The 14,872-nt window shown below is 32.8% G+C and overlaps 1 protein-coding gene across 1 annotated transcript in view; it reads left to right on the forward strand.

Moving 5' to 3' along the window:
• The first annotated feature begins 3,882 nt into the window (after positions 1-3,882).
• Positions 3,883-14,872, forward strand: part of LOC134718108 (ZP domain-containing protein-like) — a 49,457-nt gene continuing 38,467 nt past the window's right edge. Inside the window, exon 1 of the mRNA XM_063580601.1 lies at positions 3,883-3,964. Coding sequence (XP_063436671.1) covers positions 3,883-3,964 — 82 coding nt within the window. The remainder of the gene's footprint in view (positions 3,965-14,872) is intronic.

Consider the following 14,872-nt stretch of genomic DNA (forward strand, 5'->3'; position numbering starts at 1 on the left):
GAGAAAGGATCATGATGAGCATGAAAAGTAGTTGAAAAAAAAATCAAGATTTGGTAAAAAAAAAAAAAAAATGAGTATTGCGTTTCTTAATTCGTTCAGTATATTTATTTACCTTTCACATCCAAATTGGTTTATTCTTATATAGTTTGATGACACGTCCGTTTCTTTTATTTTTCCTATACATCAAAAATTGAAATAGCTTCATTCACACAGGAAGACACAACGGGAAATTTTGAATTTTAGGTGCTTAACGTTAAAAGGCAAATGGGACGACAGGTGGTACAAACAATAGACAAGAGCAGTAGTCGATTTATAAAAAAATGTGGTATTCAGTGTACAAATACGCGAGCTGTATTGCCTGACTTTATACGATTGATTGATTGCTTTGTGATTACATGTTACCTAGGACATCCCGGTACTAGGTCAATTTAGAGCAGTCATAATAAGTTAAATCAAATATTTCATCATTGTAATTTGAGTGGAAATGTTACTATTTTCCAAAGAGTTTGTCGTGTGTATTACAAATAAAAATCCATATGAAGTATCATTTATCTATGTAAAACATCACGCGACTATGACTACGAAGTACGCTGACGTCTCCAAATAATGTGTCTCATAGATTTCGTGGTCGCAAAGTAATGCTTCAAAACTTTATATTAAGATGAGTGTACCAATCACGGATGCAACTGCATCACATGTTACTGTTGGTTTAGTAAAATATGATACTGATTGGCCAAAATGCGGCTGGACTGACGGATTATGTGATCCAAGCTTTGAAATTTGCCTCGATGGGTAAGTTATTTACTAGTTACAATATAGCATAGACTACTTGTGAATATATCTGTTAATACAAAACGTCCAAGGTGGTAAATTTTGAAAACTACAGTCATGTAGACCAAACAACTTTGTCAAAAATTGTACTTGTAGTTAACAATATTTTACCTGTTCTGTTTAATCTTTCTTGTTATATTACTTATCTCGTGCTTTTTAACAAGTAATACATGTCAGTTGAATTTGAAAAGAGTATAAAGTTGCATTACCGCTAAATGCTTTTATTTGAAATATTGTCTATATGTATTAGCAAAATGTATCTATCATGGACATGATATAAGTCAAATTCGTTTATTTTTATTTTGCAATTTTTTATTTTCTTGTAAAAAAGAAAATGTTGTATGATTGCCAATGAGACAACTCTCCACAAGAGAACCACAAGAGAACCAAAAGACACAGAAGTTAACAACTATACGTCACCGTTCGGCCTTCAACAATGAGCAAAGCTCATACCGCATAGTCAACTATAAAAGGCACCGAAAGGACAGTTATTTCTGAATAAAAAATGCATAAGTTTTTAGGATACTTATAAAATACAGAAATTACAAATTATTTAACAAAATACAATTTGTGTTTATCTTTTAAAACAAAAAAGGTTATGGCATTCTGTTGAAAGGGAAAATACGGCCACAAATGAAAAGTTTGAGCAAATATACAAAATTTAGACGTCATTTAACTCAAAAAGTAGCACATGAAATATAATTTTTATTACATATTTGATTTAATCAGACAAACAAAGCCTATATGGAAATTTTCATCAAACTGTAAATACGGGATCAAAACTGTATCGTTTGCCTTAAAATATGCTGTTTTATTTGTCTTTTTTTCTGATGACCAAGTTGATATCTGTTGTTATTGAAACTATGATACATCTTTTTTCAATTTCTGTTTTTAACTAAACTATTGTTCGCGCGCTATCGCACCTCTTAAATATTTTCATTATTTCATGGTATTACACAAGCATATTCTTCCATTTAACAGAATGTGCATAACTACGAACCACACTGAGAATACTAATCACATTGACTTCAATAAAACTACGATTACACCAAATCCTGCAGTATTCAAAGAAATTATATCACAGGTAAGTCGTTTTTTTTAAGATTTGAAATTTCCTTTTTGATTTTAGTTACTTATGTATAATTTGGAGTTTAGTATGAGTTTAGTATGACGTCCATTATCACTGAACTAGACACATCTGTCATGACTTTATAAAGGTTGGTTTTAAAACACCAGATATGAGATTGTGTTACTACCAAAGTCATTTCAGGAGTCAATGAACCAATAAATTAAGTTTAACATTGGTTTCCTAGTGAAATAAAAATTGATAATTTCACATGTGAAATAAACATTGTTATTTCTCCCCTGACGTCATACAACAATATGCGCCGTCAAGATGTTTTCGAAAACGTTCGATGAAAAAAAATTGTAAATGCGTAGAAAAATGTGTAGTTCCTTACATCTTCGACTTTAATTTCGTAAAAGAACGCCATTTGTCAATATAGTAAAAAGAATAACTAATCAATGAATTTAAATATTCGTGAACCAGTGTGTTGTTCGGTCACTCCTTGAGTGTTTATCTCTATTTGAATTCTTCGATTAGTTATCATATAATTAAAGTTATATGAAACCTCAAATTAAAATAAAATATGCATATGTTTTTTTTATAACTTAATGGCTAGTTTTCATTAATTCTATATATAAACAACTAATGTACATATACCTTTTTCTGAGGAAAACTCTTTAATTTGTCCACATTTAGAAGAAGTTTACTTATTTCTAATAGCTTGCGTCCAGAAAGCAATTCGCCGACATATTTTCCGTATGCATCGTACCCTGAGCGTAACCCTCATCGTAAAAATCCGGTGATCGCAATACGCATAAATCTGTCATTAAAAAATCAATTATCTAATTGTACATGTTACACAAGTGCTCAATGCCCATGATTTTTGTTATTTGTGTACTATAAGGTGACAATCGGTACAATTCGGCTTCAATAGTTATCAAAAGGTACCAGGATTATAATTTAGTACGCCAGACGCGCGTTTCGTCTACATAAGACTCATCAGTGACGCTCATATCAAAATAGTTACAAAGCCAAACAAATACAAAGTTGAAGAGCATTGAGGATCCAAAATTCCAAAACACGGCATTTATTGAGCAGCCATACATGTTAAATCAGAACAGACAGAGAGAAAAAAAATGTAAAAAATGATGAAAACGTGCACAGAGGACTAAGTGTGCTATATACATGCATTGGCACAAGAATTGGATAAACATCATTTTTCAGCACTCACTCGTTTCATATGACTTTAACATTTACTATATAAACCTAGCTGCTTACCTTCCAGTGCCTTATCTTACAGTGTCTATGGCATGAACAGAGCTATTAATCTTAAACTCAGCTAGTAAAGCTTGAAGATAATGATGAAAATCACAAATTTATCATCAGTTTTGATCATTTGAAATTAAATACGCAATACTTATTTGTCAATGATGACTTATTCTTGCATTGAATTTTTATTTTATTTGAATTGATACTATTTGACATAAAATTGGTAACACAGTCCTGAAATTAAAGAAACCTCTCGAAAGAATATAATTATCTAATATCGGTATGATCGAATCTGTGTATATTAATCATATCGAGAGTTCAAGATACACTGACTGACTGATTTCTTTATAAACGTAAGGTTTTAACAACTTTCTCGTTATTTTTATTATCTATTTAAATTTTTTCTAAAAGCACTTTCGTTATATACCTTGCTGAATGATTATTGATTCATAGAAAATTTATGTCTGAACACAAATAACTAGCATAGGTGACGTCAACACAGATAAACATTCAGACCACATGATTCTTTTTCATATATAGTGTTGTCAAGTGATGCGTTTGAAAATAATGCACGGTACCAAACATAGGTTGTATTGTGCATAGATCACACATTCATGGATCACCTTGCCGGATCCGCTACGGATAAAATCTCACGGAGGATCACGGAAATGCAGTTTCCATAGTCTGAAACGGATCTAATACGGATGCACAACGGTATGACTACAGATTTTGACGTTTCTAACACGGATAATCAAGCACGGGATTCATTTGGTGACATGAGTGATACGGGTTCTTACGGTAAGATACGGTTTAGTACGCAATGGCACGTGTCGTGACGTATTTACTGCGGGTAAACAACTATTTTCTACGGTATAAATAAGGGTTAGTACGAATGAGAACGGTCTAAAACGGAAGAATACGAACCGTCACATTTCTATGATTTACTCGTTATTCATCAATTCTATATGACAGTTAATCGTAGATTATTTTTCGTTGTTGTTTAATGAATTATTTATCTGTCAAAGTTCTTAAATGTAGCTGAATTTTCCACACATATTTTAGTCATAACGGGCTCAAACTGGCCATGAATAGGGAGGTCAGTCACTAGTCCACCCTATACTCTGCCTCCTGTCATCTCTTAGTCTCTGTAATCAAGTTTCTTGTCCCTGTTCTGTCATTTTGTGCCATATCAATATGCAATTTCAGTCAATTAATTGCAAGCATCAGTTGTTGATTATTCATGTTAGATAACCATTATGTATACCTCAACGTCAAGACACAGAATAAGTAGGACCCTATAGGTATGGAGTATTTATACAGAAGCTAACCTTATGTTAGTTTGTCTTCGTTACAGACGTAATACTGTGGATTCATTAACATTCGTTGGATACCAATATTCGGGAATTTCATGGATTTCTTGGTACAGGTGAAGCACGAATTTAAAGGTTTAACGAAAAACAAATTCCTATAAAGTTGTATCCAGACTTTGGCAGAACCATGAAATCAAATATCCACGACAATTCAAGGTTTCCGCAATCCACGAAAATTAGTACCAACGAAAAAAAAAAGAATCCACAGCAGTCCGTGTTTTGTCGTGTTGTAACGTAGTAAACCGTAACAGACTTTCAGAACCCTGGTTACATACCTAGTTATCCTTATTGCAACTGAAAAACATCGTGTCGTTACGTGAAAAATTCGTAAAAAATATTATTGTAGATCCTTACCAATACGTGATGTAACCGTACTAGAACGTAGTTCCCCCTAAACTAGCCGCAGAAATCATTGTGGCCTACGAAAAAAGGACGTATTGAGATGAAGAGTTATTTAGATTACAAACCGCCACTGGATAAATCATTTCTCACAATGTAAAACAGATGATTTACTCAAATAATGCTCTTTTTAAAAAATGTTTTAAAATATTATTTGGCACATCAACACTGAAATTTTAATGCAAAACCATGGCCAATTAAATTTGAAATAAAAGTGGTTCAAATGGATTTACGTTTCTGTTTCTATTAAGCATCATTTCTTAAGGAACATTTAGCTAAAATAAACATTAATATCAAAACTGCTTTGTTTTGTACGAAATTGATGCTGATTGCTAGATTTTTGTTTTGACACATACTCAGTACTTTATTCTACTTACTAATGTTTTGTTGATTGGGGATTAAAAGTTTTCCTGCCAATTGTCGGTTGTGTCTTGGGCAGCTTGTGGGCCTTAACCAATAAAAACTTATCGGCACCAAATACTTAAGAAGCACACAGTGCTGAAACCACCAATGCACCAATCGTCTTTATATTACAATGTATGTATAATTAAAATACTCGGGGAGTTATAGAGTATATGGGTAGGACTCTGAAGTGCGATGATCACGCTAAAGTGCGATGGTCTCCGCTAAAGTACGATGGTGTCTCAAGCTAAAGTGCGATAGTTGTTTGTTCACTCAAGTACGATGGTAAAGCACGCTAAAGTGCCATGGTCCAAAAGATAAGATTCGAGGGATTTAAACATCTAGGTTAAAAATTATTTTTGCTAAAGCTATTATGATAAGGAATAACATATGCGATAGGCTTTACAATTTACCAGCTTTAATCAAAATGCGAGAGGAAGGCAATATTCTCCCAGCTTTCTCTTTTTTCGTAGCGAGTACAAATACATGATTTATTTTCCTAAAATCTACAGTACTATTTTTTTAATTTGACAATTTATCTCTATTTTACCGACGGCATTTTAACGGGTATCACAAAGTAAACAGCCACACAAACATTGATTCAAATGTATCCGTTCGCATACAAAAGAAGCAGAATAAATATGCGTATTCTGTTTTGTATTTATTTAGTAAAATAGTCGACTGTAGGATGAAGTACTTCTTCCAGCACTTGAAAAAAAGAGACACAAAAAAAAATATTGTGTTTCAGTTGACAAAGAATGGTCAAGTTTAAATCAATTTCTAATAAATGGACATTTGTTATACAAATTGTTAATAAAATATTCCTAATTTATCTTCCGGTATGTTCATTTTTGGTTTGTATAAACGACTATTAACGTTATTATCAAACTACGTATCAAGCGTCTAGATTTTCGCGGACCATCGGACTTTAGCATATAGAAACTTAGCGTACACCATCGCACTTTAGCGTGGCCATCGTACTTTAGCGTCCCGATCGCACTTTAGAGCTCTACATATTGTTATTGCGAATTGCTATAATTTCTATCTAAAATATTAATTTAAATATATATATATAATTGCGAAAGTCTGAATTTATTTTCCAGAATTTCTTAGTTTGATAACACTTAAAACCTTGCCCAGACATACACACATTTCAGTGGCTAGCTTGTTATAATTTTCGCGTCCTTAGACAATGCAAGATGCAGTTTAGGCAAACAAGAAAACAAAAAAAATGAAATGTTAAAAAATTTCTAAATATCAAGGTTTCGCTCCAAATCTTTTCACTAAAATCATGAATGACCTGGGTATACTGTTCCTTAACATTTTTGCACGTATAACAGCAAAAAAATACCATTTAGGCATTTCAAAGAATAACATATGTCCATACATGTTATTTATATTCAGAAGAGGGAATAGGCAAAAAAGCTGACATCTTGTAGGATTAAAAGTTGTCTGTCCTTGACCTTTCGTTTTGACATGACAGGAACTGCACCGTGCGAATTATTGACGACCGGGAAAAACAGAAAGTGCAGATGTTGTGCTTTCGAATGGTATATTATTTAGCCGTATGTTAGGTGGGTGCATTAAAATTTCATGGTTGATGTCAGTTGTCTTAATCACATGGTCGACACCTCTGTGCACTTATCCACTTTTGTTGACTTGTTTCTAATAGTATGAGAGATTTTTTTTAAATTTTTATTTAGTAATGTGACATTGTTGTGTTATAACTATGTCGTTACAGGCTGAAGCTTCTTAATTTAATCATGTAACTGTATGGAGGATATTGTTCTTAATGAACAAACCAGATGATTAAAAAGTTTTTAGGCATAAAATAATCTCCTATAATCGGTCTTTTATTTCAATAATCCTGGCAACCCTATGTGAATTCACATTTTAAATGAAGTCGATGTTAGCCTTTTAAAATACTTAAAATCGGGAAAAATGAGAGTAGAGAAATATTAATTTAACTACTGAAACAAGTTTGTTATTGTATTTCAGCACTCGAGACAGTTAACATTTAAAACTACACTTGCTTTGATTGAGAGTGTAGAAATATCATAATACACGAGTTAAAGTAGTGGAGCCTGTACATCTGATGAATTTGGCACTCAGTTATAAAATTTAGAAAGGAAATGGAGAATGTGTCAAAGCGACAACAACCCGACCATAGAGCAGACAACAGCCGAAGGCAAACAATGTGTCTGCAATGTAGCGAGAATTCCCACACCCATAGGTGTCCTTCAGCTGGCCCCTAAAATTATGTATACTAGTACAGTGTTAATGGACGTCATACTAAACTCCGAATTATACACAATAAACTAAAATTAAAAATCATACAAGGCTAACAAAGGCCGGAGGCTCCTGACTTGGGACAGGCGCAAAATTGCGGTGGGGTTAAACATGTTTATGAGATCTCAACCCTCCCCTATACCTCTAGCCAATGTAGAGAAGTACCAATGCGGACATTGAAATTCGATTCAAGAGAAGTCCGAGTCCGATGTAAAAAGATGTTCTTTTCATTTGACGTCATCAGGAAAGGTCGCCTTTTTCATGACATAAACCTGATAAAAAAAAAAATATTTAGCAACAAAAGCCCCAACAAAAAAATTTATGCACACTAAAGAATATCAGACCTTTGGTGGTCAGGAAGGAAAAGCATATCCAAGTAACCCTTGTTACCTGCTTTGAACTATCATGAGCAACACGACGGGTGCTACATGTGGAGCAGGGACTTACACTTACAAAATTCAAGTCCAAGAAAAATATCAACTTAGCGAACATATTAATTTATGCACCGGATCAAATCATCTTTTTTCCTATTTTGTCATTCTATCAGCGTTTCGATAACGCAACGGAACTAATGAGAATTAATAAGAAAATGATCCATTGAGAAATACTGTCCTACATAAAAAGAAAAAAGATGAATGCGAATCCGGAATGCATTTCCATAAATATATGTACTTTCACTTTCACTGTTCTATACAATGACATTAAAGATATGAAAACGAATACGGGCATAGACGCTATTCATGAAAATCTATACTATTAAACGAGTGTCGCTTCTCTTCTTTCCACAATAAATTAATCATCATGCCTCTGTGTCCTATGGGTACAGTGCATAATCGCATTTGTCATCCATTCATATGATTATTCCGATTGAGTTATTTTGGGTGAAAAAGGAGAAAAAAGACGTCCGGATATGTTTTCGTCATTGAGCGAAATTTTAAGTCAGATTAGACTTCCGGTTTGCGTTTTTCTGTATACTTTGAACATACATTAATACTACGAATACAGTGTATTTTCTGTCTTATATCCGTCATTGGACGAAATTTAAGTCAGATTAGACCTCCGGTTTGCGTTTTTCTTTTTACTTTGAAACAAATACATATACTACGAATAAAGTGTATTTTCTTTCTGATATCATTTTCAAGTTTACTATCCACGGCAGTCACAGGGTTTATTAAATAGAGAGGGTCTGAATAATATATCAATTATTAAACTGAGAATCGACTGTAAAAAGAAAATTCACTTTCGGGACGTCTGGAACGGGTGTTTTTAAGATCGAAATTTCAGGATTTACCATTTCGGGATCCGGGAATTCTTTTTTCGAATTTCGAGATGTCGAGATATTTAATTTATATAATAAATTCAGAACCTCGGGATTTCACGTTTTTAAGCCCGGGATATTGGGATTAGGGCCCCTCCGCGGTGGCGGATTCAGAAATTTTCATACACAGGGGCCCGTTGACTGCCTAAGAGGGGCCCGCTCCGGTCATGCTTCAGTGATTCCCTTTATAAGCAACCAATTATTTTCCAGAAAAGGGGGGGGGGGGGCTGAATCCACCTCTTCCCCGACCCTCCTTTCATAAATGTTCATAATATACAGATAAGCGCTAAAATTATTCATGTGTCATTAAAATTAATAGAGAACAAACAAACCAAAAAAGGATTTTTTTGTGGAAAAAGGAGGAGCCGGGCTAGAAAAACAATTATCCTGTCTCAAATTACCTATGACTTTTGATACCTTTTCTGAAATTCTCAAGTCACTAAATGTTTTACAAAAAAAAGAAGATGTGGTATGAACGCCAATGAGACAGCTCTCCACAAGAGACCAAAAATGACACCGAAATTAACATTTAAAAGTCACCTTACGGCCTTCAACAATAAGCAAAAGCCGATACTGCATAGTCTGATATAAAAGGCTCCGAAATGACAATGTAAAACAATTCCAATGAGAAAACTAACAGCCTTATTTATGCACAAAAAATGAACGAAAAACAAATATCACTGAACCACTGAATTACAGGCTCCTGACTGGAATGTTCATAATACATGTACACTAAATGTATGTTCATAATGAAATTAATAGAAAACATTTTGGAAATAAAGGAGGAGGGTTAAAACAAACATTTTCCTGTCCCCAAGTACCTATGACTTTTGATACTTTTCCTGAAATTCTCAAGTCATTAAATCTTTTACAAAATTCTTCCTACAACACTTTACATCCTTTCAAATACGCTCTGAATGCCCGCGATTTCGCGGGTGTGTTCTAGTGTATATAATAGTAAAACCAGTAGGAAATTATGGAGATCGTTTTGGATCAATTAGATGTTTAGTTAATAAAATGAGATTATTTATAACTAATATAAATGTTTAGTTGCATTGTCAGCCTTATGTTTAAAATTGTTTTAAGCACATTGTGGAAAAATCATGACTATGTCTTTTCAATAAATATATACACCTATGTCTTTTTCAACTCTGTTAAATATTTCGATTCTTGAATTTTTGTGTTCTTTTTCAGCCTAATTTTTATGTGAGTATCACAGTGCATGATGTCAGTGGGTTTTTTCATGTTAAAAAGATCCTTACAACTTTGAAAACCGCCATAAATGTAGCAGATGTTTGCCAGACTCGGAAATTAGAGAGAACTTTGACTGGACAACACAACACACGGTAATCATAAACTTAATATACTCACATCGCCTATTAAACAAGCTCTGTATATTTTATTGTTGTACTTAAACTGTTCATAATAATGACAATTAAAACCGGAAAAACCGGAACAAAATGTTACAAAACTTCAAAATACAAGTTTTACCCATTTGTTTTTCAGTTCGTTTTCTGAATGACAACGTGAACTCTTGTAACGGGTATAGTTTAATGATTCTTCTTATACCTGAAACTTTATCAAATTTTTAAGAATAACGATATAGGTATGGCTTAATTCCATTCGAAAAGATTTGTTTTAAGTATTTACTTTTTTTTAGCATCGATAAACCATTATAAAAAAAAATTGTTTTAGTTTACAGATTTCAGTATCCGTGCAAGGACAATGTATATCAGGTATGTGATATTAGATAATAATTATCTCATAAAAACGTGTTAACAATGCAAATATACCGAAAATTCAAAAAGAGAGAAGTCCTAAATCTGACAAAAATTCAGCTATCGGCTACATCAAAAGCTGGAAAAAACTGTCTCACATTGATTTATGGTTTGATTAAATAAAAGGATGAATGCAAATATGGGCTTTATAGTGGGAGATATTATGGACATAATTGTGTAAATCGTGATACAAGCATGAAATTTGGTATAAAGGTTGACTAAATGATACTTAAAACAAATCCGCTGCTGGCCAGAAAAAAAATCATTTTTTCAAAATGTCCACCTTCTTCTTCTTTATGTAAATCCCTCCAGCGTTGGAGCACACACAGCTAGCTGTGTTCCCTTAACGGATTAGTTTTTAAAAATGTTAACATATTCACAAGTTATTCCAAATTGTAATGAAATCCTCCACCAGAACGTTGCACATGCATACAATTTATTTACAGAAATGTACATATTATATACACGGATTACCCATTCATTATCCAGGATGTAGATACGGCGATAAAAGCAATGTTTAGTTAAATAAGATCAATTAACTATTTTGGCTGTTGAATTCATTGGATAGAGTTAATGAATTAAAAGGTCTTCATTCATATGGGAGCCAAGTAGAGCAAGCCAAAATACTATGCATTTAGAAGATGCTACAGATGGTTATTTGCTATCTAATGTTGATACCTCTGTTAATAAGCAATGATATATTTTTGCGTTATAAGAGTTAGTTCTACATTGTACTCAATTTTTAAAGTCTTGCAGTACACACGTTCAGGCTTGTATATATGGTGTATATTATAGTTAAGCAAGCAGATATTAAAGTTCTAAATAGATATGCATAAACATCACACTAAAGTATTTTAACGGCAACTATTTTACTATTTATGATATATATATCAGATATAGACACATGGTGGTAAATATTGTCAATAGTGTCTTTCTGGGGAGCTGTGATACCTATGGAAGTGTTATATCTCGGCTGATAGTCTCTTTTTGTGAATGTCATAGCAGTATATTCTGGACATATTTTCAATCTTTCCAAGTATTTCTGGGTTATTCCGTATAATGTTCAGATTTGCGAAGCTTTGACAGTCTACTATAAGTGTACATATTGCCTCGCAGTTACTGAAGTGAGTTGCCCATGTTGATTCAGATATAATACTCATTATAAAGTTCTTAATTGGAGTGTATAATGCTATCCTGATGTTCATATACAATGGACACCACACATTTCGGAAATGGCGTCATTACAAATTGGCAATACTTTGTCAAACCTTTGAAAGATATGTTATATGTAAAATCCAATGTTAGATTTGATAAAAAAAAAGTCAATAACAGTTCCTAAATTACGACTAGACAACACATTAATGAAACTAAAGGTGACTTCCGGTTTCAAAATGCCGACAATAAAGGCAAAAATTTCAATTTTCATACTTTCAAGCAACTTCACAGGGGATGCTAATCCTGGAAAGATGTGTTATAGGTATAATCCAATATAAGTTATGATAACACGTTACAAGCAGTACCTAAGTACGACAAAACAACACATAATTGAAAAAAAGTGGCGTCTGGTAAAAACAAATGGCGACAAATACGTAGAAAATATTTGTATAATTTCCATAAACTTAACAATTGATTACACTCTTTGTTAAGTTTAAATGCCTAGTTTGGTTAGAAAGACAGGTTGCTTATTTTGTAATTATCTGATAGTTGCCTATACAACAACCCGTACAAGGAAGGTCGGAACGGCAGCTTCTACAGTTACCAACACAGCTGGATTTTCGCTTCCTAAAACGAGGATGCAACGGCAGTCAAAGAAGTCCATTTTGGTTTCCAAATGTCATTGATTCTTTCTTTTAATCCAATCCCAATGTTTATTACTTGGTATGTGTACCTGTCGAATACATGAATCAGGCTGAGCCCAAACAACTCCTCCTTGATATACCTCTCTTTTGATGTGCTCTGGATAAGAACCTCTTGTAGGCGGAATTGTTCTACAATTTGTTCTACCTAATTTTCCGATTGCTGCAATTATTGATACTATTTCGTTCCTTTTTTACATCTGTGTCAGTACTACCTAAAATTACATTTTACAACAATTTTCCTAATCATGCCGAACATGGACAAACATTCGTGTATCTGTTTCTTCATGATTACAAGAGGATAGATAGGAAGTATCTTTATTGAAATTGCAAAGAATATGTTTACCATGAGTAACATACATATTTGTATTAGTCTTCCTAGAAGCAATTTTTCAGCAAGAAACTTGAACAATTTCGTTTCTTTGTCATCTTCACAGAGATAACATTTAGTAAACATCAAATATGATGTCTACTTTTCAATATTTATCGATGCAAGATTTTATATAAGGCAGTATGACATCATTAGTATAATCGGCAAATATGTTCGCCCACAGTTGTGACCTGGAAATAATCGTTGCTACCCCACCAACGATAAAAGCGTCCGAATTTGGATCAGAAAATCGGAGAATGTTTCAAGTAAACCCATTTGCAGCGATTAAATACAACTTTTTTTAGTGACATCCTCAGAAAAAGACGGAGGAGCAGTTGAGTTTTTATGGATAAAGAAATATGCCAAGTAAAACTGTCTACTGTGATAAGAAATGAAAAGTCTAGAAAAGATATCGCAATCACTTTCAAGGTTCTCTAGCTTTCTTTTTGACAAAGACGTTTTGCTTTTACTTCAAAGGATATTCGTATTTATTTACATATCTTACCTTTTTCCGAATAAACACTTCTAGAAATCAATTTTAAGACTCGTCCATCACTTTACAAATCTTTAAAAGCTGTTTAAAGAAATATTTTTGTGTTTTCGTAGAGTCTTAATTATGTCGTTCGTCTGTTGTAGACTGACCCAAACCACTAGATATTTCAAATTCATATATTCTAATATACTGACTCCTGGTCCAGCTACCATCCATTTGTTCTTAAAGTGATCTTTGGTTAATCCTATGGCACCAACATCGCCCTTCACGATTGTATTATTCTGTTTTTTGTGTCTGATCAATTGTGTAATAAGAAAGAAATTTGCTGGTCTTACGTACAGTGAAATTATCATTTTCAAATTCCATCGCCACCTGTTGCTGATGTTCGGGTAGGGAAGTCATATCTCGGATACTGGTCGGTAACGATCGAGAATAATTCACACGATCAAGACCTAAAACAATATGCTATCATGCAGAGATGGGTCCGATTACTTTCAATGTAATTGATTAAATTACAATTACTTTGTCATTTGTACGATTAAATTAAATTAATGATTACATCATTTGTGGAAGTTCCTGATTAAATTAATGGTTGCATTGGCAAATTAATCACTATTACATCTGATTACAATGAATTACAAAAACAAAAAAAAACATTTAAAATGATGTGAATCAATTAACGTTTAATATAACTATCAAATGACTATATTTCTTTTTAGAAAGGATTTTGTTTTGTATATTTTAAAATTATAACTTCAAACTTCGTTTATTTAATTAGCCACAAAAGTTCACTACAGACAAACATGAACATTGTGTCACCCATCATTGATCTCTGAATTATTTTGACTTCAATTGAATATGGCTTTATAAAGAGTTTGCTGTTTGTCTTCTGACCTCTTCCAGACTTTATATCTATTTCAAGGTGCAGTTTTTGGAATTTAAAATATGAATGAAATAAAGTAACCAGATAAGAAGTATGTAAAAATTTAATAGAATTGTTTTAAAAAATGTAAACAAAATACAAGAACTATAAGTAGACGATTTTACATGTTCAGTCCAAGTACATACAAAAAAAAATTTGCTTAGCTAAAAAAGATAATTGTCCAACCTTTAATTTAGTTTGTTCTAATTAGGTAAATTTTCACATGTCATAACTTTTTATCATATATATTGTCCTACAGCTAGACTCAATTGGAAATTGCAATATAAACAAATCTTAATTGGTTTCCTACCTCTCAATGCAAAGTTTACAATAATCACATTATTAACAAAAGATTATAATTCAGGGATAAAGAAAAAAATAATATATTGCTTAAATATAACAGTTTGTATTAAATATATTCATGTACATCTTTAAATTGTGAATATATGTACACTATATTTTACTAAGGCCTTCTTATGATTATAATTTAATATTATAACAGTTTATTT

This window comes from Mytilus trossulus, chromosome 5 (genome assembly GCF_036588685.1).
Source record: "Mytilus trossulus isolate FHL-02 chromosome 5, PNRI_Mtr1.1.1.hap1, whole genome shotgun sequence".
In the NCBI taxonomy this organism is placed as follows: domain Eukaryota; kingdom Metazoa; phylum Mollusca; class Bivalvia; order Mytilida; family Mytilidae; genus Mytilus; species Mytilus trossulus.